At 34.4% G+C, this 26,646-nt stretch overlaps 1 protein-coding gene across 5 annotated transcripts; it reads left to right on the forward strand.

The window, feature by feature from the left end:
* The first annotated feature begins 899 nt into the window (after positions 1 to 899).
* Positions 900 to 26,352, forward strand: LATS1 (large tumor suppressor kinase 1). 5 transcript variants are annotated; one of them, XM_063308692.1, is made up of 8 exons: positions 900 to 1,109; positions 6,633 to 7,125; positions 11,264 to 11,414; positions 12,502 to 13,991; positions 15,925 to 16,507; positions 20,347 to 20,529; positions 20,886 to 20,992; positions 22,498 to 26,352. In XM_063308692.1, the coding sequence occupies exons 2-8, from the start codon at positions 6,775 to 6,777 to the stop codon at positions 23,002 to 23,004; spliced, it is 3,372 nt and encodes a 1,123-aa protein (XP_063164762.1). In that variant the 5' UTR covers positions 900 to 1,109; positions 6,633 to 6,774; the 3' UTR covers positions 23,005 to 26,352. The 5 variants fall into 5 exon arrangements, with proteins under 5 accessions (XP_063164762.1, XP_063164776.1, XP_063164770.1 ...); XM_063308706.1 differs by having other exon boundaries at positions 12,505 to 13,991; XM_063308700.1 differs by having other exon boundaries at positions 6,658 to 7,125.
* Positions 26,353 to 26,646: the final 294 nt, after the last annotated feature.

Raw genomic sequence — 26,646 nt, forward strand, 5'->3', positions numbered from 1 at the left:
CTTACTCAATTGTCATACTAAGCTGTCTTGTTTGCTATATACTGTAGATACAAGCATGTTCTTGGAAGTCATGAATGGAGAGTTCCTTTAGGAAGGAACCGGTGACAGTAAGTGGGGAAGGGAGTCATTCCTTGAAAATACACTGGAGGCAAAAAAGAAAAAAATTAACATGACCTGGACCGAAGCTATAATTTTCTTGCTTCAACCCTGCGGTTGAATTCTAAGGACAAACGCAGTAGGAAAAAAGGGGAGGGCTCTTAAAGCTAGCCACGCTTGGGCCAATCAGACAACTTTGGTTCATTTCAACGTAGCAACCAGCCAGCCCCACCCTAACGCAACCACAGCAAGCAATATCCAACCTCCAGTACACTTGGCTATGCTTCTTGACTCATACGTGCCGGTAGTAGCAACAGTCCAATCTGCACGTTGGAAGACCTTGCTCTTTACAAGACAGGGAAAAGTAGCAAAAAAGGAGAGGCCACTTCCCTCAACATAACATTTTGCGACCACACGCTGCATACTGCCCTAAGCCACGGTCGGTTTAACAAGATAAGAGTATGAGATTAGCACGTAATACTAAGCCGGGAACCATAAAGGTTGAGTTTATCCAACCTTTGGCATTAAGCCAAAGCACCTACACTAGCCTTTCGGGGCACTTTGGAAAGATTTCTTAATTGCTATTAATGGAGCTCGTTCTGTTTGGTCTCGTCGTCGCGCCTCTACCGCGACGCAGATCAAAGGACAGAGCCTGCTACCCCGGTCGCCGCCAGAAGGAAGAGCCCTCCAAACCGCTCCATGGTTCTCGCATTCCGGAGGGGGGGCCGGGAAGGAGGAGGAGGCGAAAGAACTAGCCGGCGGAACACGCAAAGGAAGTCGGGAAAAGGTTTTATATCCGGGAATCTTGGGCGACGGACCCACCGACAAAATGGCGGCCCGGAACTGAACCCCCCAAAAAGGGGGATAGAAATTGAAGGGGGAGGGGACGAAGAGCTGGAGCCCTTCATGCTAAACCGTGTGGCTGACGCAGGGAATCCCCGCCGTCGTCGTCGTCACCTTCCTCCGGTTTCCTGGGATTGAGGTGCTGTCACCGCCGCTTTTCCCCCAGGCAGGTGGGTAGAAGGGCTTGCTCAGGCTCCGCCTCAGGGAATGAAATTTGGTGGCTAGTTAATGAGGAAGGCCTCAGAGACGGGGCACGCCTTGGCCTAGGGTTTCATGACACTCTGCTGCCTTGACGGGAATCGTTCTGGCTCCTTTGTGTTTCCACCCGCCCGTCTCTCGGGTCGCCTAAGATTACTTCGCTGAAGTGTCTCCGTTTCATCGAGCTCCTGGCCTTTTCGCGTCTTACGCTTCCTTTACTGTCTCTTAAGCTTAGATCGCATGTCTTGTAGGATTTTAAATAGGCTTTTCTTTTAGTATACACTATTTCTCTTTATTTGTTTACTGCTATTTTACTTTATTTTGTTTTTAAACAATGGAGGTATATTCCAATTTTGGGGGAATCATTTGAGGTTCTCTGTCACAGGGAATTGTTGTAGAGTTTTAATTTTTTTAATAATTTTCCTTAGAGTAGTAAAGATAACATTAAGATTTGGCTGTGGTAACAAATATATAATATATATTAGCGTATTGCCTATTGTTATATAAGCCTTCTGACATATTAATTTGCTTAGTTATGCATTTGACCAAATTCCATTATTAACAGTATGCACGTTGAATATTATCTACAAAGATTCAAATCTTCTCTATTATAAAATAGACCATTGTATCTCATATAGAAAGAGGATGCAAAGGAAAAGAGAAAGTAAGAAAAGAAATTCAGGTATATCAGTCCTACTAAAAAGAGAATAAAAGTCACATTTACAAAATGTGGCCCTCAGATCTTTTGGCTCTTATTTTTGTGGTTGCTTTAATATGTTTAAAGAATATAATGACTGTTTTAAGAACAGGTTTTAACAATTAACTCTTGCAAAAGCAAACTATTAGTTTTGTCCTCTAATAATACTGCACTGACATTTGTAAATTACTGAACTTTTGTCATCGTTTCATGTTTTCTTTTTAACAGCACAGTCTTATGCTTATTTATTAGAAATGCCTCATTGAGTTAACTACAAATAGACTAACACAATTAGTCTTTAAAAACTGACATTGATTAATGCATAATAATATCCAGGTATTTATGGTTCACTTCATCAGCTATATGTTGTGCAAGCTGCATTGGGTGCCAGTTTGCTTGCGGGTCCAGTTCAAGGTGTTGGTTATCACCTTTAAAGCTCTACATGGTGTGGGTCCAGGTTACCTGAGGGACCACCTCACCCCCATTACATCTACCTATCCCACCTGGTCAGGCAGAGAGGGCATGCTACGGACGCTGTCCATGAGAGACTGTCAGTTGGGGCCCAGGAAGAGGGCCTTCTCTGCCGTGGCCCCCCCGTGGAATAAGTTACCCCCAGAGGTGAGGCAGGTCCCCACTCTCCCGGCCTTCCGAAAGGAAGTCAAGACTTGGCTGTGCCACCTTGCTTGGAACAGTGGGGGGGGGGATAGTCATGGGGGTGGTTGGCACCTTGATGAGGCCCTAGGAAATTTTATTGAGACTGTTGTTTCACCATCTTGGATTTTATATTTATATTTTTATAATGATTCTGTTTTTACAATATTTTAATCTTTTATTATCTTAATTTGATTGTAAACCGCCCAGAGTCCCTTACCGAGATGGGCGGTGAAGAAATGTAATAAATAAATCTATGGCTATACAAGATTAAATGATAAACATTATATGAGATAGGTGGCCATAAAGGTCCAATCAATCAATAGATAAGATTAAATGAGGTTTTGTACCGAGTTGTATATATAGGATTGTTGTCTGAAGTATTCTGTAGATGTTTCATTATTATGCCTCCCGACTCAACTAGGTGGGCTTTTGGTGCAGGTCAGTAAAACATGACTATATCTGGATAGGCACAGTCTGAATCATTAGTCTAATTCCAGCTTGGTTCAGTGTGTGAAGCACTAAGTTGTATACAATACTGACTACAAATTTGGAGGCAGATGTTTCTTCCTTGCTTCCCATCTACTTGCTCTCCTTTTATGTGGTGAGTTTGCATGGTGAAACATGGGGAGAAATTCTATCCTCATTCCTGCCACTGTTTCTCATTCCAGTCACTATTTGCTCTCTCAGAGAGCAAATGAATATATATTGACAGAAAAGAAAAGAAACAGTTGAGCATCCTGTGTTTGTAAGATGGAGAAAAACATGTTTTACTAAGCAGCTTTTAAAAGATTTATAATATACAGTACAGAGGTTTAGCTTAAAATTATAGTAATTTAATTATAACCAAGTGATACAATAGAGAGTAAGGTCTCAGTACATCTGATATCTGAGATGTAAACTAGGTAGTATTTGATGCCCTGCCTGTTTCATTACTCTCACTATCATTTTATTCATGTTTTCAGTTAATATCCTTCTATAAGAGCATAGCCATGATAGGTAAGAATAAAATACACTTAAAAGATACTATATATGTGTGAAAAAAATAGAGGTCAAAATAATCTTCATTAGAAACCATTTATTAATGTGTTATTGTGATTTTAACTTGCATTACAATGGACATAATGTGCCTTCAAGAAAATTTATTGATATATTAAGGATTGCATTTTGAGAAAAGTTTTTTTCATAGTCTGATTTTTAAATAATTTGTAGTTTTTGTGTGTTGTTTCAATGTTTACTTTGTAAAATATAGTTGAATAAACCTAACTAAAATGTTAACCCTGGAATTAAGTGTTATGTGATTCTAAATTCTATGCATAATTTATCATAGCTAATAAAAACAGGTATACAGAAACAATGAAATGAAACAATACAGAATTTTGCAGACAACAAAAATAATATAGAAGGGTTTACACTATGAAAGAATGGCTTGGCTTCCATGCCAATAGGGCAACTGCCAAAAGTGAAACAATAGAAATCATTATATCAGAACCACCTGTTCAACCCAGAATTTGGTTATGATTTCTGATGGATGATGAGCAGGGATTTGCTCACAATATTGTATTGCAACTTAAGTCTTTCAACAATTTCCACTGAGCTTTTTGAAATTAAAACTATCAGTTCATGGGAACCTCTGCAATGTAGATTTTATACATTGGGGTTTACTTACTGTAATTTTATGATTTAAATCCCACCTTTCTGTCCACAGGGCATTCAGGATGACTAAAAATATAAATAAACAGTTAAAATATCATAAAAACAATTTAAACTATTATTAAAAATAATTCAACCTGAAAAAGTTTGGCTTAAGAGAAAAGTCTTCATTTGCTTCCAAAAGAGATGGGAAAATGCAGTTCCTGAGAGAGTCATTCCATGGCTTGGAAGTAACATAAGAGGCCTTCACCATTTTGTTTAGAAAGTAAGGGCATTTTAATGAATTGTTCTGATAGATACAAATCAGTTTGTGTAGTTATAGCTGATGTTCATATTTATATCCTCTCATATATTTATATCCTTTCACTGTATATATTTCTCTTTCTCTCAGTGTGTTAATACACACACACACAAGCATTCCTCTTAGCCCAATAGTATCTTACAGCGTTTTACATAAAACGTTCAAGTCGTCATTATGAGCTCAGTATTAGAGACACATAAAAGGGATTATCTCCCCAAAATAAATATTTGGTGTTGTAGTATATCTTTTGTGTATGTATAGATTACAAATTAATGCTAAGGAATAGGATGGACAGCTGCATCTTTCTAAGGTGAATTAAATAGTGAATTAATTAAATAGGAAATTAGAGAAAAGGTTTCAGTCTTAACAGATTGAAAAACAACATAATGCTTATTTTTATTATATTAGGCATATAATATATGCCTAATTTATCTATCAGATTTGTCACTGCCCATCTTTTCCCACCGGAGGGACTCTTGGCGGTTTACAACAAAATAATCAAAAACAATAATACAATACTATATTATATGCCTAACATATAATGCTATATAATGCTTATTTTTATTATATTAGACATATATGCCTAATATAATTTACGCACATATATATAAATGAAGAGAGAAAATAAAAATATTCTAATAACAATTTTTATTTTCTCTCCATTTTAAAATAAAATCTATTGTTTTAGTATATATGAATTGAATTGAAAATTGTGTGAAATAGGACTGAATGATCCTGTAATAGGAAGTGTGAGAGGTGACATTCACCATTTTGCCATCTCTTCTAAAGTTCCATATGGCATTGCAATTTGTTCTGGAAGATTGGGAAACCACCTACGGAATGGTGCTAGGAACGGCAGAGAAATGCATGAATAATGAAAACCACTTTCCAGGGGAGACGCTCTACTGCATATAGGTTTCTCTGTGAATAGAAGGAGCTCTTCTGTTTGAGGAGTGTCAGCTTTGATCCAACCCAGTGTATTGAAATGTGATGCATATCAAATTAGGTTCTTTCAGATTGGCTGAACCAGTTGTGCTTTTTTCCTTATTTCACATATCTCATCCTTTCAGATTTTGTTTTTGAAACGCTTGGTTTTAAAAGCAAGCTCCAATGTGACCTAGGGTGCCTGATGTTAAAAACAAATAATCCAAACTCCTATGGTTGTATAATGCTAATTGTGTAGACTTTACTGATAATGTATTTTTAAACCTGTTCATTTTTTTTCATAGAATACATTCAACATCTATAAAAATATATAACTCTACCAGTGATTTCATTATGATGTGAAATGCTTTGTTGATAATAAATTTAATAAAAATTAATACAGTACATTTAAAAACTGTTACAAGATTCTGATGTTTAGAAAAGAACATTTTAGTTGTTAACACTGTCTCCCAGTACTAGAAATGTAGGAGTTATATCAGAAAGAGAATGTCTCCCAGTACATTTGTTGCAACTGGCTATTAGCTGGGGATGGGCATGGAGAGAAAGGAGCTATTGCACTAGTTGTTGACTTCCTAGAGTGATTAGTCAAAGTAGCATAAATCTGATACAGCCTAATTCGTGTATTCACAGCAACAGAAGAAGTTGCAGTTACCAGTGCTTTGCTATTTAAGTTATGCTATCTATTTTAATGTCACATAAAAGCAGCCATATACTGAATCTGGCAGTCCCTCTACTTTGGACATTTATGTCACTTTTAAGGGTTAAATAAGTACTTTCTTGTTTGAATAGTATCAAGTGTAAAATATGCAGCCTCCAAAGAAGTCAAGAACTAGTTTCCTAAACAGAAGCAGTTTCTTTCAAGAAGAGACCTGGATTTCTAACAGCAATTAATAGCTGTACATAAATTGTCTGACTTCTTTTGGGAATCTTTAACCAGGTCCGGAATGGTTAAAATGGTCCTTCGGCAGGAAGGAGGTAGGTGTCTGATGTGTTGGTCATGGGTATCTGCAATATGTCATGATATGTTCAGAGACAATCTTCATGCCCAATTCTTTTATTATTCTATATTTGGATTGTAAAATAAAGTATCTATGTTATTTTGTTTAGGCTGCAGACTTGTGAACACTAACTATTAAATAGAAGGCAATTTGTTTTCATACTAAATATTCACAAGAATGTGATAGAAGTAAAAGAGTTGAATAAAACATTTTCCAATAATGTAACAGTATTTTTTATTATTCTATTTAGGTTGACTATTATTCTATTCTCTTAGGCTTGAATGGATGTGTGTACTACTGGAATCAAGATCAACTGTGTGTTTTGAGGTTGCCATCCAACTTATTACAGTATTAAGTATATTGAAAATCTTTGTTAGAGGATATACGAGTTCATGAAGAGAAGTGAGAAGCCAGAGGGATATAGACAAATGAGGCCTAAAACATTTCCTGCCAGCAATTATACTAGCAGCAGCCGGCAGATGTTACAAGAAATAAGGGAGAGCCTTAGAAATTTGCCTAAGCCTTCGGATGCTGCAAAAGTTGAACAAAATATGGGTAAAATACCAACTGAAGATCCCAGACAAGGTCGAAATCCTCTTAAATTTGTTACCTACCATAAAGCTTTACAAGAAATACGAAATTCTCTGCTTCCTTTTGCAAATGAAACAAGCTCTTCAACCAGAGGAACATCAGAAGTCAATCGTCAGATGTTGCAAGATCTACAAGCTGCTGGATTTGATGAGGTAAAATATAATTCCTAGTGTGATATCAGATTGGTAATGGCAAAAACATTTTTGTGATTTATTGGGAGAGTACATTCATAAAATTGTGTTTTGATTAGGATTTTGTTGTTTCCTGTGCACATTACTTGAATTTGCATATTACTCCCAAGTTACATTCAGTGATTTTTGCCTAGTCAGAATCCATTAGCTGAACACATTCATAATCTCTCCTTATTTAAAAGATACACCCCACCATTGGCTATAAATAGTTGGAGGAACCAGTCAGAAAAGATTTAAGGAACTCTATTGGGATATGCAGGCAATGGAGGGATAAGAAAAAGTCATGTTGCATGAGTAGGTGCATTATCAGGCTGCCCCATTTGACCTGTGGCAAACTCTCTAAAGCCCAATCACTTTCCCAGAGCCCTGACCTTTCAATTAATTTAATTTAATTTAATTTAATTAACTCAGTGAAGATTGATTAGCATTTTCACAATGCTTCCTTTGCACCACACTTTTTGCTTTGGCAAAGGCATTGGGCAGGCAAAGGCAGTTTTCTGGGAGCCAGCACATGAAGGCTGGGCTGTTTGGCGTCTATCACTTTATGTCTTTCCTCTTTGAGAAAAATGTGAGATTGGAAATCTGGCACTCTTGAGAACCACAGCTAAGCGGTGTAATCACCTTCAGTCCTCGATAGGCCCTTTTTAGTACTTAACCCACCTTGTGACTTTACCCGTTGAAGAAAGGAGTGAAGCTGAGTCTCTAGTAATTTTCCCTTCTGTAGCTCAGAGAGGAGTCATTTCAGTGTGGTCTTGGTGCCATTAAATTGTTTTTTGAGCCTGAAGCTATAGGAATCTAGGGAGAGATCCTAGATCTAGGATCAACTCTAGGCCGGAATCCATTTCCGATACTTGCTGTAGTATATTATATTCTAAATACAGAGGAATAATAGTAATGGCCTAAGTTGCTTACCAGATTATTATGGGAAGCATACAAATAGGATATGAGTACAACAGGACCCATTCATGTACTCCTCAGAAAATTTGTGTATGCTGCCTTTTAATACTAGAGCTGATAAGTTGGACTATTATATATAAATAAATATATATATTTACCAATAAAAATTTTATTTTCTTTTTTTAAACTTCATGCTTTTACAAAACTACTGTCTAAATTTGATTGACTAAAATTAGTTCTATCTTTCAGTTCCTTTCTACTGCAAATACAATATTCTGCTTTTTCCAGTATTGGCTGATATTCTGTCCTTTTTTATTTCTTTTTTTGCACCTTTTCATGTTCCAAATGAGTAGAATATGTTGTGAGTATGAAGAAGCCTTGGAAAAGGAAGATTGCGGTTATCCCTACTGTCTATAGCACACATAACTGAGCTGATGTTCATAATGTGATACATAGTATCAGCTGTGTGTTACTTTAATAATTGTCCTAATTATTTTCTTCTTCAAGCTAGAAACTACAAATATTCCTTAAGTATGAGGGACTACGGAGAATTGTTTTTTCCTTTAATAATTAAAAATAGTGCTGAATTTTGCTAAAATATTATATTCTAACAAAATCATCAGCATCAATATAACTTTATTTTATAAATCAGACCTGCACAAAATATTGATTATATACTCATTCTAGTAACAGGAATTGTTCTATTCACAGTTCCAGCCCAATAGCTGGATCTTCTTCCAGGACAGTTTAATAATCTTTAAAGGTATTAAGTCCATTCTCCCCTTACCCTCTCCAACAAGCTGTCTTTTTCAACTATCACAAATACTTAGATCGTGCTCCAGTGATTATTACACTTAAATTAGAAGAGATTATTCCATTTACTTATAATTGGCATTTTAATCTTATAATGCTATACAGTGCAGCAGCAAAGCAACAACTAACTCAAACATTGAGAAACTTTTTTCAAGAAAATAATATAAATGAAACATCAGTAAGAATGAGGTGGGATGCTATGAAGCCAGTATTAAGAGGAGAGTGTATAAATCAGATGAGCACGTTTAAAAAAAATCACAAAAGTCAAGTAAGCTTTATTCAGAAATTAACAATTTATTAGCAAAAATATAACAGAACTGGCTCAGCTAGTATATACAAACGGATAGCAAATAAAAGGGAATTAGATGATTTGGAGATAGATAAAATCTCCTTTCAAATTATTTTTGCCAAGCAAAGATACTATAAACATGATAATAAAATTTCTAGAATACTGGCAAATAAATTGAAAAAAGCTAAGGAAAAAAATGTATTAGTGCAATTGAAATGGCCAAATAGTGACTAAAACCAAAGAGTTCGAACTTTTTTTTCAACAATTATATTCCTTAAATAATCCATCACCAATAAAAATTAATCAATATTTAAATAGATTAACATTCCCAGAATAAGCTTGAGAAGATATACAATTTATGGAATCTCCTTTCTCTTTCAGAAATCTCTGAAGTCTTTAATTCTGTTCAAAGTGGAAAATCTTCTGGCCCTGATGAACTGTCAGGGGAATTTTATAAAGAATTTAGAGATCTTAATACCTGAATTACTATTTTTATGCAATACTGTGCACCAAGGGGACCCCTTACCAGAGTCTTGGAAACAGTCTAAGATAATTTTGATCCGTAAAGTGGGTAAAAGCCAGGAATTGGCATTTTATAGGCCTATCTCACTTCTCAATGTGGACTATAAACTATATAATAAATTGTTAGCTAACCGATTAAAAGTGATTATAAGTAAAATTATTCATATAGATCAATCTGCTTTTATTCCAAATTGAAATATATCTACCCCATCAGGGAATTATTAAATATTATACAAATTAGTAAAATTAATAAATCTTCAATAGCCATATATTCTTTAGATATATTTAAAGTCTTTGATTCTCTGGAACTACTATTTTTAAAACAAATATAAATTAAATTTAAATTTGGGGCTGGCTTTTGTAAGATGATTGAACATATACATGGACCGACTAAAGCCCTGATAAGACTTAACAGTTATAATTTAGATTCTATCATGATTTTATTAGGTACCAAGCAGGGTTGCCCCTTATCACCTTTATTATTCAACCTAGCTATAGAAGTGCTGGCAATAGCACTTAGATCCAACCATCAGAATTATGGGACAAGACATACCTTTTAAATCTGTTTACAAATCAAATGGTTCTGATCCTCTCAAATGCTTCCCATTCAGCTAACTATTAGGAATTAGGAATTAGAGGAATTTGTAGAAGCGTCAGGACTATCACTTAATTTTCACAAATCACATCTGATGTTTTTTCATACACCCAAAAAATTCAAAAGGAAATTTCTATTGTTTTAGGAATTCCAATAGTATATAAATCTTTAAAATATTTAGGCATCGCTATTACTAAGAATATTAATAAAATTTTTGCTAATAATTATATATCAACATGGAAGAAATTAAATGGGGAATGAAAAACTGGGCTTCAAAATATTTTAACATTTTAGGGCGAACTGCAGTGGTAAAAATGGAAATCCTTGCATGGCTCAACTTTCTATTTCAGTACCTCGCAGTGGAAATTCCAGAACAGGCTTTAAGACATTAGAAAAAGAAAAAATAAAGCTTCTGCTTTCATGCAAAAAAATTTAAGAATAAGTAAAAGGATTTTATATAGACCTCAGAAACAGGGAGGCTGGGGCATGTCCAATTTGATAATATATTACCAAGCAGCACAGCTAGGGTATATGATTTCATTTATTATGGAAGACTCTTCTAAACAATGGATTCAAATTGAAACTATATTAGAGCCAAATAATTTTATAAATCAATGGTTTTTTCACCCAAAATATTTTTCTACAATAAAATAGATTGAAAATGTTTTCATTAAAATGATGCTTCAAATTTGGAAGAGTAAATAAATAGTTTTGATAAAGGATACTTCTCCTTTAACTCCTTTAATAACATACATAGATCAGGATGATCAGTAAGGATTGGCTAAAATGAAATTTTTGAGAGAATACAATCTTTATAGACTAAATTGGATAGATTTTGTGATTTGCCTCAATAGCAATAGACTATAATATGGACTTTACATTTTCAATCTAATATTAAGTACAATGTTTTTGATATTTTTTGTTGTGAATGATTAAGTATCTTACTGGGAAATTTTTTTTCTGTATACTCTTCTGATCAATAGGATATGGTTGTTCAAGCTCTAAGACAAACCAATAGCCGCAGCATAGAAGCGGCCATTGAGTTTATAAGTAAAATGAGTTACCAAGATTCTCGTCGAGAACAAATGGCATCAGCAGCATCTAGACCCCTGACTGCTGGTCCCAAGCCACCAGGTATGCACATCCATATATATTCTTGGAAAAGAGAAATGGAATTTGTATGTTTTCAAAACTGATGACAGGAAAGAGAAAAGTAATTGGAAGTAAGAGATAATGACTGAAAAATAATAAAAAAATGTTTTTAAAAGTAGCAACTTCACTGGCTAATGTTATAAATTCTAAGAGTTTAATATCACAACTATCCTGCAAATTGGTTATTGGAAACCTATTTCTTAGTTGTACTATTTACTCTTTGGTCCAGTAGAATTAAAACACTACTTAATCAAAGACTGATAGAAATTCATTTTTTTCTTTTTGGTATTAGTCTTAATATAAAGTATATTGAAGGGGGGAACACCACCAGGATACAGTAGCAAAAAGGGTACTTCTCTGCCTTGTTCTATACTCTTCATTTTACTTCTATTTCTCATCATTTATGTAGAAGAGGTGGAAGGAAGGCAATAAGGTGAGAAGGTTGCCAAAGGTATTTGAGTGAGCAAGCTCCATAGTAAAAGGCCAGTTGCACACATATGTAAACATACAAGTAAGGCCTATTCTTTTCCCAATAAAAAGAACTACATCTGGAAAAGTACTTAGAATAGAGGAAAAAAGAGGCACTTCAATCCACTTCTTTATTCAAGCTGTACAAAAAGCATGCTCATATTAATGTACTAGTGAACAAAAAAAGAAAACCAATTTGAAAAAGGGCCAATTTGGGTCAAAGAATTAGTAGGGAGAAAACAATTAACGGGATCCTTTTGAAGCTTTTTTATTGCAAAAACAGTGAGCGCAATTTTACAGTTCTCTGTCTTTATGCAGATCATTTAGGAGCGCCATGTGAACTCTGTGTCCAATGACTTTGCATTATCCTATGGGTATGCACTTAGATTAATTATTCTAACAACCAATTTGTCTGCATCTTTTTTTCATAAATACATATGAAATTTGATTTAAATTGTTTCTCATCTCATTATTTTCATATCAATTCATTCTGGTATGCTTGTGTGTCAGAAAGGCCTACTTCTAATCTTCTATAAAATCTGTATTTCAGAGTTTTAAATTGAGTAGTAAAAAAAATCATGTCTTTTTCCTTCAAAAAAAGCAGGAGGAGCAGTACAGCAATCAGTCATCCGTAGACAAAGCTGGAAAGGTTCTAAAGAATCTTTGGTTCCCCAGAGACATGGTTCTGCACTGGGAGATGGCCTTACTTTTCATTCAGAAAGCCCTGTTGCTCAGGCTGAAGTAGGAAGACCGTTATCTGGGTCTGGAATAGCCACATTTGCTCAGGCTCATCCTGGTAACGGACAAAGAGTGAACCCACCACCTCCACCTCAAGTAAGAAGTGTTACTCCACCACCACCCCCTCCCAGAGGAACAACTCCACCACCTCCTTCCTGGGAAGCAAATTCTCAAACAAAAAGGTATTCTGGGAACATGGAATATATGATATCTCGCATTTCTCCAGTACCTCCAGGAACATGGCAGGATGGTTATCCTCCCCAAACTATGAATTCATCATCTATGAACCCTTCTGTGCAGGGACAAAGAGGTATTAGTTCAGTTCCTGTTGGTAGACAACCAATAATCATGCAAAGTTCAGTTAACAGCAAATTTAGTTTTTCATCTGGAAGGACTGGAATACAAAATGGCAGTTGTCAACCTGAATACATTGTTCATCAAAATATTGTGCCTGGTAACTCAGCAAATCGCCAACCACCACCTCCTTATCCAATATCTCCAACAAGCCGACAAAGTCCCTCACTTTTGCAGATGCAAACAGGTGGTCCTGCTCCCCTTTCAGCATATCCTAATGGGAACATTTCTCAATCTATGATGGTGCCAAATAGAAACAGCCATAATATGGAATTATACAACATAAATGTTTCTGGAATTCCAACAACCTGGTCGCAATCATCCTCTGGAAATGGGCATGACATCCCAGTGTGGCAATCCAATATTCCAGTAAGGTCAAATTCCTTCAATAACCATGTTGGAAACAGACAAACTCATGCTGCAACTTCACAACCTTCTGCTACAACAGTTACAGCTGTTACTCCAGCTCCTATACAGCAGCCAGTAAAAAGTATGCGTGTATTAAAACCAGAACTGCAAACTGCCTTAGCTCCTACTCACCCTTCTTGGATTTCACAACCAATGCAAACTGTTCAGCCCACCTCCTTTTCTGAGGGACCATGTACAATTATGCCAGTCGTACCACCTGCAGCAGAAGGTGCAAATTATCAAGGACCACCACCCCCTTATCCAAAGCATTTATTACACCCAAATCTGTCTGCCACCCCATATGAAGCTGTAACAAAGCCTGGCAAAGAAGATCAGCCTGGGTTTCCTAAGGAAGAGGACAGTGAAAAGAATGAGAACAGTGAGACAATCGATAGAGAAAAGAAGCAAATAACAACTTCCCCTGTTCCTGTTAGGAAAAACAAAAGAGATGAAGAAAGAAGGGAATCCCGCATTCAAAGCTATTCTCCTCAAGCCTTTAAATTCTTTATGGAGCAGCACGTGGAAAACATACTGAAATCTCATCAACAGCGACTGCATCGTAAGAAACAGCTTGAAAATGAAATGATGAGGGTAATTTTTCAGTTTATTTCAGTTTTGTTTTGCATGGAATATACTTTAAAATTGTAATAGTACCATTGCAATAGACTTAAAAGGTAATCAGGGTTTACCAATTTCTGTTGAAGTTGGTCAGATTAAATTCTTTATATTTAAATTCTTAAATATCTTTCTGGCTGATTGTAATTGATTGTAATTACAGTCAGAGAAATTGTAAAGGAAAAGAGGGCTAACAGGAAGCAGTAACAAATAAGCCATGAAAAAAAAAATCAACAATGCATTGCATTAACTTTTTATTTTATTGTTCATGACAGAAATTGCTTACGGGAGTGTAGATGGGGAGAGGGATAACTATAATGAGACATCCACCCAGAACATAAAATGGAAGCACATCAGAAGCAGACTGCTTCCATGGAACTGTAGCAGGAAGATTAAGGATTTAGTACACAGCAATGGGCTGGCACTACCAGAAAGTGCTTTCCGAATCTGATATTTGCAACTATTGTCTGTGCATATAAGTTGTCATAACTCAAATAGAAACCACTATGAACTGGCACAGTCAATATAAAATAGTTATAGATAAAGCTTAATGAAATTGGGGATTGGTTGGACCCTCTGAAATATATCGGGTAGTTGAGTAGAAAAGGTTTTTTTGCTACGGTATAAATAAGGGTGTGTTTAGTCTTGTTTATTGTAATATATAGAATGGCTCTTTTGGTTAATACTTTTAAAAAGCTCTAACAATTCTCCAATAAAAAGCTTCTATTTCTTCCTTTTTACATGTTGGAAAAATAGTGGAATTGCCTCTATTTTTTGCCTGCACTAAAATAGACATAGACATTTCAACCTCAATGATTTTTAATTTGTATTTAATTTGTATATATTTGCTGGGTTTGAAGTTCTCATGTCATCTTTAGAAGTGCCATTTTAATTACAGTATTTTCAAAAATTCTCTTTGATAAATTTAAATCTTTATGAATAGGAAGCTAACTGATGTCTAAGTCAGTTAAATTTCTTGTTCTTTCTACATGTTCATTCTTAGTCTCTTTCCTTTTCACTTTCACTAACAGCTGATTTAAACTATTAAGGTGTTGGAAGCTTTCCTGACATCTGTAGCCTTCGTTACTGGGTAGGCAAGTAATATTTTGGAGACAAGTATTCTATTTAAAGAATAGCATGGATCCTTTCTTATGGGACTCTGCATGCTTATATGCATTTAAATTAAGCATGCTTTGTTTCACTGTACTTGAATGTATTTATATTAGATCACTAATATTGTGTATCATATTTTATTTTTATGTTCTACAGTAGCACAAGGACAACGATACAATTACACTTTTTTATTTTGTTTACACTGTTCAAAGTGGCTGGTTTGTTTGTACTCATTATTCAGCCAGATACTTATTTATGCAGATGTTTATAGCACATCTTATTTTAAGATTGTGTTAAATGTAATTAAAAATAAGATTCTTGAATGAAAGCTAGAAGTTGGAAAGTCATATGGGGAGAAATTATGTCCATTTTTCTGATAAATAGAAGGCATAAGTCAGAGATCTAGCCTAACTGACACTATAAAAGTATTTGTTGAAATGTCAGTCAGATCTTCACTTTTCTTAAAATTGGTGACTTTTAAAATAACAGAGCTTTCTGTTTGGTTTACCTAGTTTCACCAACTTGGTGAAACTTTTTAGTTCCTTGCTAAAAAGTTGTCCTTAAATCCTGAGCCTCATTGTGCATGGCTCTTGTGTATGATTCTGTTTATAATATCTCATTTTAACATTTTGTTGTATATTGTTCTGAAATGTTTTGATTGTTTCCTAATATGTTGCAATTAAATAAACTGAAATAATAAAAAATGGAAGTATTATTCCCTAAGGACCAATATTGTTTACTTCCATTAAACAAATTCTTTTTTTTTCACTCTCAGTTTTTTGCATTTGTTACACAGGTTGGGTTATCCCAAGAAGCCCAAGATCAAATGAGGAAAATGCTATGCCAAAAGGAGTCCAACTACATCCGGCTCAAAAGAGCTAAAATGGATAAATCAATGTTTGTTAAAATTAAGACTCTTGGAATTGGGGCATTTGGAGAAGTCTGCTTGGCAAGAAAGGTAGATACAAATGCCTTATATGCAAAAAAAACTCTTCGAAAAAAAGATGTACTACTTCGAAACCAGGTTGCTCATGTTAAAGCTGAACGGGATATCCTTGCAGAGGCTGATAATGAGTGGGTGGTTCGTTTGTACTATTCATTCCAAGATAAGGACAATTTGTACTTTATAATGGACTATATTCCAGGAGGAGATATGATGAGCTTGTTAATTCGAATGGGAGTTTTTCCCGAAAATATGGCCCGGTTCTACATAGCAGAACTGACCTGCGCTGTTGAAAGTGTTCATAAGATGGGCTTCATTCATAGAGACATAAAACCTGATAACATTTTGATTGATCGGGATGGCCATATTAAATTGACAGACTTCGGACTTTGTACTGGCTTTCGGTGGACGCACGATTCCAAATACTATCAGAGTGGTAAGGCAAGCAGTTTGTCCCATAATTGTCTTTATGTGTTACATTATTATCACACAGAACAACAAAATGTTGATTTGGAATTATATTTTCTATCAGGTTATTTGGCTGGGTACCATAACATGCTATTAAGTAATTATGAAGGCAAATCATTCATTCTAGAACAGGAAACTCTTTGTATGCGTATTTGGAATTAGAATCTTCCTCAGCCTTCTATGATGCTTTCAGTCAGCTCTTTGACTATTTTTTTTCCAATCTGAGTTTACTTGAATACTGTTCTGATTCAAAGTCAGACATGATAATTTTATTTTGTTTAAATAGGACAATGTTTAAATAATACAATAGATTTATTATTTTTATATTTTAACCTGGATTTTTCGCACTTAATATACCACCTGGGGACTCAAATGATGACTGGTCTACATCATCATCATCAAATCCCTTTTCAAAATATATTGAATACTGATTTTTAAAAAATTACGTCAGAAACCTCTAGGGCAAAGTAGTAAAGTATAAGTGTTAACTTCCACAAGATACAAACTATTCAACACCAACTTCAAAAAAAGGTTGTAACACTTTCCATTGCAAATTTCATATAAAAATGAAATCAAAAGAATATTACACTGAGAATAGGAAGATAGTGTGTATTTGTGTGTGTGATATTTAAAAATATAAATGTTATAATTTCTGAAAGTTAGCTATTTGTTTAGCACATTCTTGAATATATTTAATTTCAGTCTTTGGCAAATGTTTAGTTTTTGTTTTTGTTTTACTTATATTAGTATACTTTTCTTCCTTTCCCATCAGAATTAAAGCTTCAATAACAGCATCGTTCTGAAGACAAAAAAAATTACTCTCCTATTATAAATTATATTACTTCATCTACTTAATTCTTAATTCTCTGTGCTGTATTGAAGATCTGAATACGAAAACATACAGAACTCCCTGTTTCTAAAAGTTGCAAAATCTAATGGAGAAATTATTTTGTCAAAAGTAGGGAATAGAAGGGTGGAAAAGGAAATATAGCCACATATTTTGTCTTTCAATGTCTCTTTCTATCATACAGAATATTAAAATCAAATATCTCTCAGTCTGGAAGAAAAACAAGGCTACCTAAAAATAAAGATCTGACTTCTACAGCTTCTGGGCATTCACTCGTCGCTACCAGATCTGGATTGCAAAAATCCAGACAACCTCTAGTTGTTATTTTACAGCCCAAATCTGGTAGCCGTAGACTTGCTTGGTGGGTAGATCATAGAATTAAATTAAAATAATTTGCAAGCCTAACCAAATTGAGAACCTGTGAGCTTCCCAACTTCCTAAAAGTCAGAGTTAGAATTAAGGAAATCACAGTTTTTTAAAAAAAAGTATATTAAGAGAAAAATGTGGAGTCCTTGGTGCTCTCTAAGCTTGGTTGTTTGCTTGCAGATGCTTCATTACCTAGCTGGGTAATGAAATATCTGCAAGCAAATAACCAAGCTCAGAGAGCACCAAGGACTCCACAGTTCAACCCTGAGCTACATATATTCTCCTCTATTGGTAAGAGGAAACTTCCAGGTTTATATTGGAGACCACTAACAGGAATTTTAAGGATTGCTGGTGTCTTTTATTTTGTCAAAGTTACAAACACTCTTGCCTAGTCACTATTATGTTAAAACCCTTGATTTTTACTTTGTTAGGTAGTTCTTTCTTTGGTCTTAAAAAAAAAGGGGGGGTTGTCCAAAAGATATTTAATAAACTAAAAATTTCTAGTATTGCCCTAGAGTTGGAGGAGGGCTTTCTACATACAGGAAGCTTCTGCTAGGAGGCAATTTCATCACTTTCTTCTCACCTTGCTCCTTTTTTAATTTTTTTTTTATTAAACAGCTAGAATAATCCAAAGCCTGTTCTAGTACTGATAGTAATTGAGAAATTTTAAATACTGCTAATGTAAATTCACTCAAAGTTTTAACTAAATACACTGCCATTTTGGAATGTTAGGCAATTGAAATGCCACTTACAATAATTCAGGTGGTTTAAAAATTTGGCAATAAAATGCTCAATAGTTGGTAAATAACTGGTCTCCATGATTTACCAGCTATTTTCAGACAGGGATTGTTCCGAAGTATAACTTTATCATATGAATAAAGGTCAACATCATACTTCCATCCCAACATCTTCCATAAATGCCTTGCAATCTTAATGCCTAAAATATAATAGAGTTTTTGCTAAAAATAGAGCCAATCCCCTGCCATGATATCAGAGGAATCTCATAATAATTTTCTAATTGTGCCCATAATTTTTTTTTTTTTTTGCTTGATCATTGGCATTTCATAAAGGAATTGAGGTCAGAATATATGCTAAATGATAAAAATGAAAATCAGGACATTTACTCCCCACCCTATGATAGACATGATTTAAATAAAATCTAGAGGTTTTACCTTCCATAAGAAAAACCTTAATAACTTACAGTCTACTTGAAATAACTTAGTTGTCACAGTAATATCTCTAATTAGACACATTAATCTTGAAGTAATATTCATTTTTACAATATTTGATTTTCCCCATAAGGTCAGTGAAATTTTTAATCAGCTATTTATATCAGTTTTGATCTCAAATTTTAAAAGTTGATACATTTACACCCACAAATGAAGAAAGTTTACTTGGAATAATTATTCTCAAATGCTTAAAATAATTGAACAATTTAAACTCCAATTACTATAAATTTTCTTAGAAACATTAGAGTAAAGTAAATGTAAATTACTCCAGTTAATCAAACAATCTGGTAAATTATTAAATAGTAATAAATAATAAATTATTAAATAGTTATACATTATCAGTAAAATTTTGGTACAGAAAATAATTATCAATAAGACATAATATATCGTTAGCACATAGTTTATATTCAGCTCCAGCCACTTTTATATCCCAAATTTCCCCTTTTTATCTAATAAAGCAGGCCAGTGGTTCTAACACAAAGTTTGCATTACAATTTCTGTCAATGTAATTTCCTGAGAAGATGACTACTTTTGTATGAAGTATATAAAATTGCATAGTCAGTCAGTTTTTTAAAAAAAAATAAATTAGTAATTTCTGTTATATCTAAGTATTTGTCATGTTGTTGGAATGAGATGAAGCAGAAAAAATAAGTTAAAGCTTGGGTTCTAGCAAACCTCTCAAACTAGAGAGAGTGAAGGTGGATAGTTAAGGTGAGAAACATGTTTATGTTATAGCATTGTAAACAGCCTTGTTGCAAATTAATGCCTGCCTAAGTTGTAGTCAGTTACACTGTGTGAAAGGACACCAGCAATAAATGGCTTCCTTATAGCTATTGCTATGAATACAGTAGACTTCTTCAGAAATTACACTGATGGAAAGAGTTGAAATAGTTAAATATCCCTGCTATTTCCTCATTTAAAAACATACATTTATCGGTTGTGTAACTTAGAGTAATTTTTAGATCTGGTACACTCTGAATTGGGCTTCTCCCCTCAAAATTTTAAATTTAAGAGTTACTAACGTTTGTTAATTTATTTGCAAAGCTCATAATTCTGCCATGCCAATTATTGAACACATGGTTGTACAGATAAACAATAGATTGTAATATGTTGACTTACTGAGAGGCTGCATGCCTTCCACATGACATTTTATTCAAGAGTTCTTCTAATGCATTATATTCTTCTTGAGTATCTCCCCGTAATTGTTTATCAAAGTAAAATCTTCATAACTCCCTACTCAATTTTAATCAAAATGCTGTAATTAGATACTTTTTTAAAAAATCATATTTTTTTATACATGCTGTGACACTTGATTAATAACTGCAGTTTAAACATACTATTAGTATTTGGGCTTTTGCATGTTAGGTGACCATCCCCGTCAGGACAGTATGGATTTCAGTAGTGAATGGGGAGATCCAGCAAGTTGTAGATGTGGAGATAGATTAAAGCCACTTGAACGTAGAGCAGCACGTCAACATCAGCGCTGTCTAGCACATTCACTTGTTGGGACACCAAATTACATTGCACCAGAAGTATTATTACGAACAGGTAAGACTTTCCATTTTTCCTATAACTTGGGATGCTAAATTGATGGCTAGTTTTTAAAAACTATTCCTTAAAACACTTAATTTTTAATTACAAGGAAGTTCCACTATGCTGCAAGACTGCTGCCATCAACTCTTTAATGGTGTTGAGTGCAGTAATACAAATTATAAACTACATTCATCAGTAAGAAACACAACATAATATATCAGTATGTAACAAGTGCATTTATGAGAGCTGTAAAGGAAGTGAGATATGCTAGATGTCTGAGAAATATCGCAGTAGCATAATAGCTAGTTTGTTCTTAAAAAGAAATGTATAATTACTGTTTATATAAAATACTGAATTTTCTTTTGCCTCAGGATATACACAGCTATGTGACTGGTGGAGTGTTGGAGTGATTCTTTTTGAAATGCTAGTAGGTCAACCTCCCTTTCTAGCACAGACACCATTGGAAACACAAATGAAGGTATTTGGGGGAAAAAATGATACCAGCTGCCTCTGTGTCTACATAATGTGTAGAAGCCGGATAAGCTTTACTCTGATTTAACTTAGAACAATATATATGTAACATGCTGTCCCTCTATTTTAATAAGCTTATATGTAATTTTAGTTGTAACTAGAAGTACTTAGTTGTACTTAGTTAGATACTATTTCTTCCCAAAATTTTAATACAGTGAGCCATCAACCTACTTTGTTTTCTTTCTTGACATAGAAGTGTGAGCTCTAAACCCACCGGAGACTGCTGTTTAGTGGTCTCCTTGCGAGGAGCAACTGTCTGGAGCACTTGTGTGAAATCTCAAGTCCTCTCCTTGTCCGGAGAGGAATTATGAAGAGCTGGTCTACTCACCAGCAATTCATTCCTCTGTAGTCATCGGCTCAGCTTTTAGTGGAGCTGTCTTCAGTTTGCCATTTCTTCCCCGGAAGTCAGTTTGCTCCAGTCTTTCAATGAAAGTCTCAGTTAGGATTTTAAAACACATTGGAGATAGAACAGAAATATTTGATGTGTAGTAAATACAGAATAATGCATTTATATTGTATATTTTAAACTTGAGGGCCAGTTTGGTATAGTGGTTAAGGCATCAGCCTAGAAACCAGGAGACTGTGAATTCTAGTCCCATCTTAGGCACAAAGCCAGCTAGGTGACCTTGGGCCAGTCACTCTCTCTCAGCCCTAGGAAGCAGGCAAGGGCAAAAACCTGAAAAACCTTGCCAGGAAGACTGCAGGTACTTGTCCAGGCAGTCTCCAAGAATCAGACATGATTGAATGGATTAAAAAAAAAATTGGAACACTTTATTAACTCTGTCCTTATGCCAACTACCTTAAAGAGTAGGAGGAGAAGCGAGTAGGAGGATGTTGTCTCAAACCTGCTGAGAAAATTCCTACTTTCCTCAGTTGCTTGCCTAGAAAACTGAGGAAAGAGTATCAAAAGGAAAACAAAAAAAGAGCAACATTATTTTTATGTTTAGAACTACTCCCAAGCAGATCCTCAAAGGTGGTAAAATAATCCTGCTCTTCTGTGGAAACATATACTGTGCATAGAACCAAGAGGAAGAGTTCTTCTGTGTTAAAGGGCAAATTGCTAACTTTGGCTTTGCCTTCCACTAGGCATTAATCGAAGGTCAACAGGAGGGGTCAAAAAAGCCAAGATGGCAACTATGCAATCAAAGGCCCACCCCTTTTTTAAGTGCATCACACACACAACACAAAAAAGGGGCAGGGCCACCATCTCAACTTTTTGACTCCCCCTGCAAACTGCCCCTGCATTAGTCTTCTGCTGTGCTACAAGTCCATTTGCTTTATTTCACGCTCCTTCCTCACACATGGCAGTAGTGGTTCAGAAATACTTGGTTTTGGTTTTTTGAATGTGTTAGTTCCTGAAAAAAAAAAAAATTGATCTTCTTGCTGTGTGCATGTGTGTGTAATTTAAAACTTAAAATGTTAATGTTATCTGTGCTTTGTTTTTAAATAAAGGTTATCAATTGGAAAACATCACTGCACATCCCACTGCAAGCAAAACTAACTCCGGAGGCATCAGACCTTATTATTAAGCTCTGCCGAGGACCAGATGATCGCTTAGGCAAGAATGGTGCAGATGAAATAAAAGCACACCCATTTTTTAAATCTATTGATTTTTCAAGTGATCTACGGCAGCAACCTGCTTCTTATATTCCGAAAATTACGCATCCCACAGATACATCAAATTTTGATCCAATTGACCCAGATAAATTATGGAGTGAAGATAAAGAAGGGAATGTAAATGACACACTTAATGGATGGTATAAAAATGGTAAACATCCTGAGCATGCTTTTTACGAATTCACATTTCGAAGGTTTTTTGATGACAATGGGTATCCATATAGCTATCCAAAGCCTATTGAATATGAATACACTAATCCTCGTAGATTAGAATCACAGTCAGATGAAGATGATGAGAGGATCTGTAGAGAAGTCCCAAACCGTGATCTAGTTTACATTTAATAGAGAAGATAAAATAAACCATTTTTTTTAATTTCTCAAATCTATTCTGTGAAAAAAAAATCTGAGATACTGTTGGAAAGCTGTTTCTTTACCTACTTGGGTTGGGGAATGTTAATGTTCCCATTTTTTTCTATGTAATTTTTCTCATAACAAAAGTCCTTTTTTATCGTTAATTTATTCCATTATTGTTAGTTATTAATATAGAAAATAGTAATATTAGGAAAAATTAAATTTAAGCATTTTGTAAATAGAAAATGGTGATTTCTTTTCAGAAATGAGATGCTTATTTTTATATAAACCACAACCATTACTTTTTTCCAGAATTTTGCACTGGTTGCCTGTCTTGCATTAGCTAATCCTTAGTAAACTCACAGACACTTTGTCTAGTTAGCCATATTATCAAGTACAATATATATAAAGCAAAGAAGGATAAGGTCATTTGTTATCGTAAGCTCTGGCTATAGAACAAGGCTGCAGCCTAAAATTCATGAAACGACTAAGCTCATTGAAAATAGTGTCTCTTTTCATTAAATGTAAATAAGATTGCGCTTTCAGACTATCTGTTTTCTGACAATAATGAAGTCAGCAAGTTGGATCATAATTGTTTTCAATTTTGCATAACAGATTGTAATTGGTGATCCCATGGAGCAACTCAAAATGCTTACTGATTTTGATAAGTAGTAGAAATGAAGCAATAATCGTTTATCACAAAATTAATGTTAAAATTAATGATTGTTTTTCATCCTGCAAATTTTGACAAAAAAGATTAACAATGTTCGGACCCCCATGATATTTAATTACAAAACCTCTTCTAATAACTTTTTATTGTATACTGTCCAGTACTCCCAGGTTGCTAGTTTGGAATAAATCCAGCCTCTCCTTAATAAGGGTTAAGTATAATTTACATCATTTTCCTATTCTACATCAGTGCCCTGAAATTGATTTAAGCTGCAACTTACTCATCTTTCACTATTGCAGTTTTTTCCCCCCACTGGCAATACAAAATACTCTGCTTTTTTACCTACAGATATATAGCATAGCACTGTGTAAATATGTCAAGCGGTCCCTTGAAGTCTTGTGCTAGTATTCTTACATCTGAAGAATCTCCAAGCTCTATGTTCTGCGCTTCCTAATGTCATACTTTAAAATATGTATATACTCTGTGATTTTTAAAAAAATAATGTTTAGAAAATAATTCTCTTTTTCCAGCCAGTTATTTATTATTATATTTATGCTGAATGTTTCATTTAAAAGAAGAGTGGCTTACAAGTAACTGCTCAGTAACGTTCTATCCAGCTTGTTTTTCAGACCCAACACATTGTTTCAGCAGTAGAAGTACAACTTGTGCCTTTGCAGCAATGTCAGTTACTTGTCTTTGCTTCTCTTTTGAGCAGATGTAATAAAACATAAGTAGAGTCCAGACCAATGGAAAATGCCTGTCTTCAAAAAAACCTGTTTTCCAACTTGTCTACTGTTTCAATTCTGATTCACACTTCAGCACTGTATTTCTTACATGTAGTGAGCATACTAAACAGGTTATGCACCTTTTCCCAATTAGTATGCTCTGTGCCCTTTTATTCATACACTGTTCTGCAGACAATCACATTATCTTGCTCCAAGCTACCACCGACAGATAGGTTCTATGTATGGAGTCAGAATGCAGACAATGCAGTGTACAGTTACAATTTTTGAGATCTGTTTGTTTTGTAAAATAAGTAAAATTTTAAAGAGGATTGTCTTTGGTTTAATATTTAGGATTTCCAGTTAAACTGGCAAATTTTTTATTATTATATTTGTCTTGCAATAAAATATAATATATTCCTGGTTAAAGCCAGATAAATCTAATCTGCTATTGGGAAACTGCTTTGTAAATTTGAAAACAGAATTTTCATTGAATAACTTATTGAATACAATCAAAAGTTAAGCATATACTATCCTGAAATTGATAGGTTTTTAAGTACACAGATAAACATACAACACACATTAATTTTCATTGGCAATTGAGGAAAGTTGATTTTTCTGGATATGTATGTTGCTGTTTTCAGCTAAGGAGTGATAGTGTTATGTTTGTATAAGTATATTTTACATTGTTGTATTTGTATGCTGAGAAATACATGTACTATAATTCTACTAGTTTGGAACATATAAAATTCTGCCTCTATAGGCCATCCCAAAGAGTTGAAAGTTACTCAGTTTTGGTGGAGAAGAGTGTTAAATTAGGACAGGTAAAATTCATATCCTAAAAAACTTCATGTAATAATATGTTGATGTGAATTAATGTATTGCAAGCCTTTTTTGGAACGATCGTTTTTCACTGAATGAAAACACTAGTGTATTCTAACGTACCTGTAAATTGTCTTGGAAAACAAAATATTCTCTATGACCAATTATGACATCTCTATTATTCTTGCCTATGACAATTCATCTTGTGTATTTCTAGGATTTCTCATGTGCAGGATTTCTTACATTTTGTTTTAAAGTAATCTCTAGTATGAATCCAGGGTATACTGTGGTGTGTGTTGTTGCATTTATCTTTGTATATATTTCAGTTCTTCTGGGGTTTTTCGCATTTAAGTTTTGCAGTATGTTCAAATTCATTTTGCAATGGAATTGAACAAAATCCAAATAAAAGCTCCACATTTGGGTTTTGAATAAAACTGTTTTCAGTTAAACATAAAACGTCAATGCTTTGCTCTTCTACATATATATGTATGCACTGTATTTATAAAATAGGATATTGTACTGTAAATATTGGCATACTGTTCTCCTACATTCCACCCTAGGGCAGGCCCTTTTACTGGAGCTTTTCTACCATATTTGTAGCAGAAACTGTAGAATGTATGATTAAAGCTAATTTGGAACTTTGAAGCAAATCTGCATTTCCAGTGTGCTAAGCTGTGATGGAAAATACATTCTTGGGACTTTGTTGATACATCTAGAAAATGCAGTGTGAGTGGAATAATAGATGTTGCTGTTATCCCAAAGTACTATTAAATTCTTTCTGCAAGTATGTCTGTTTTTTGAAATGAGACATTTGTTCTTGTAATATTTGAATCTGATAGTAAATGAAGTGCCTTCCTCTGAAAGGTGCTGTTCAAAATTAACTTTTATATTGCATTTTTATATATGCTTTTTATATTATAAATACTCTGCTGATGAACATAATTTTTATTTTTAGAAACGTAGTGCTTTGGCATACTATATACATGCATCAACTTTGCATATTTCTGCTTGTAATAACTGATAGTAGATTAAATTTCTGGAGTGTTGTACAGATATATTTACGTTTCAAAATCAGTTTTCTTTAGTGTACCATATGTTAGGATAATAAAATTTAAATTCAGTGACTGTTGATAGATATAATTTATAATGTTCAAAAATGTGATAGTTTGATCTTCTGGGATGAGTGGGACTACAAAATTCCTATTTATTTCACAGTATCATACTTTTTCATTATTGTCTGACCCAGTCATATTTAATAATTACATTAAGAGAAAATTCACAAGGTGATATAAACAATTTGGTAATTTACTGTAGTGTAGCAAGTTGGATGTAATTTTAATGGAATTCTTGTTTTAGTTGGCAGTTTTATGATCACATTTTCAGAAACCAGTGTAGTTCTTCTGTAATGATAGAGAATAA

This window comes from Candoia aspera, chromosome 1 (assembly GCF_035149785.1).
Source record: "Candoia aspera isolate rCanAsp1 chromosome 1, rCanAsp1.hap2, whole genome shotgun sequence".
Lineage (NCBI taxonomy): Eukaryota > Metazoa > Chordata > Lepidosauria > Squamata > Boidae > Candoia > Candoia aspera.

What these genes read in the sequence shown, in the direction of transcription:
- LATS1 (XM_063308692.1), top strand. Translation starts at nt 6,775, where the DNA reads ATGAAGAGAAGTGAGAAGCCAGAGGGATATAGACAAATGAGGCCTAAA. An exon ending in TGCTGGTCCCAAGCCACCAG is followed by an intron (nt 11,415 to 12,501) that starts GTATGCACATCC and finishes CTTCAAAAAAAG; the next exon opens with CAGGAGGAGCAGTACAGCAA. An exon ending in AGAAGTATTATTACGAACAG is followed by an intron (nt 20,530 to 20,885) that starts GTAAGACTTTCC and finishes CTTTTGCCTCAG; the next exon opens with GATATACACAGCTATGTGAC.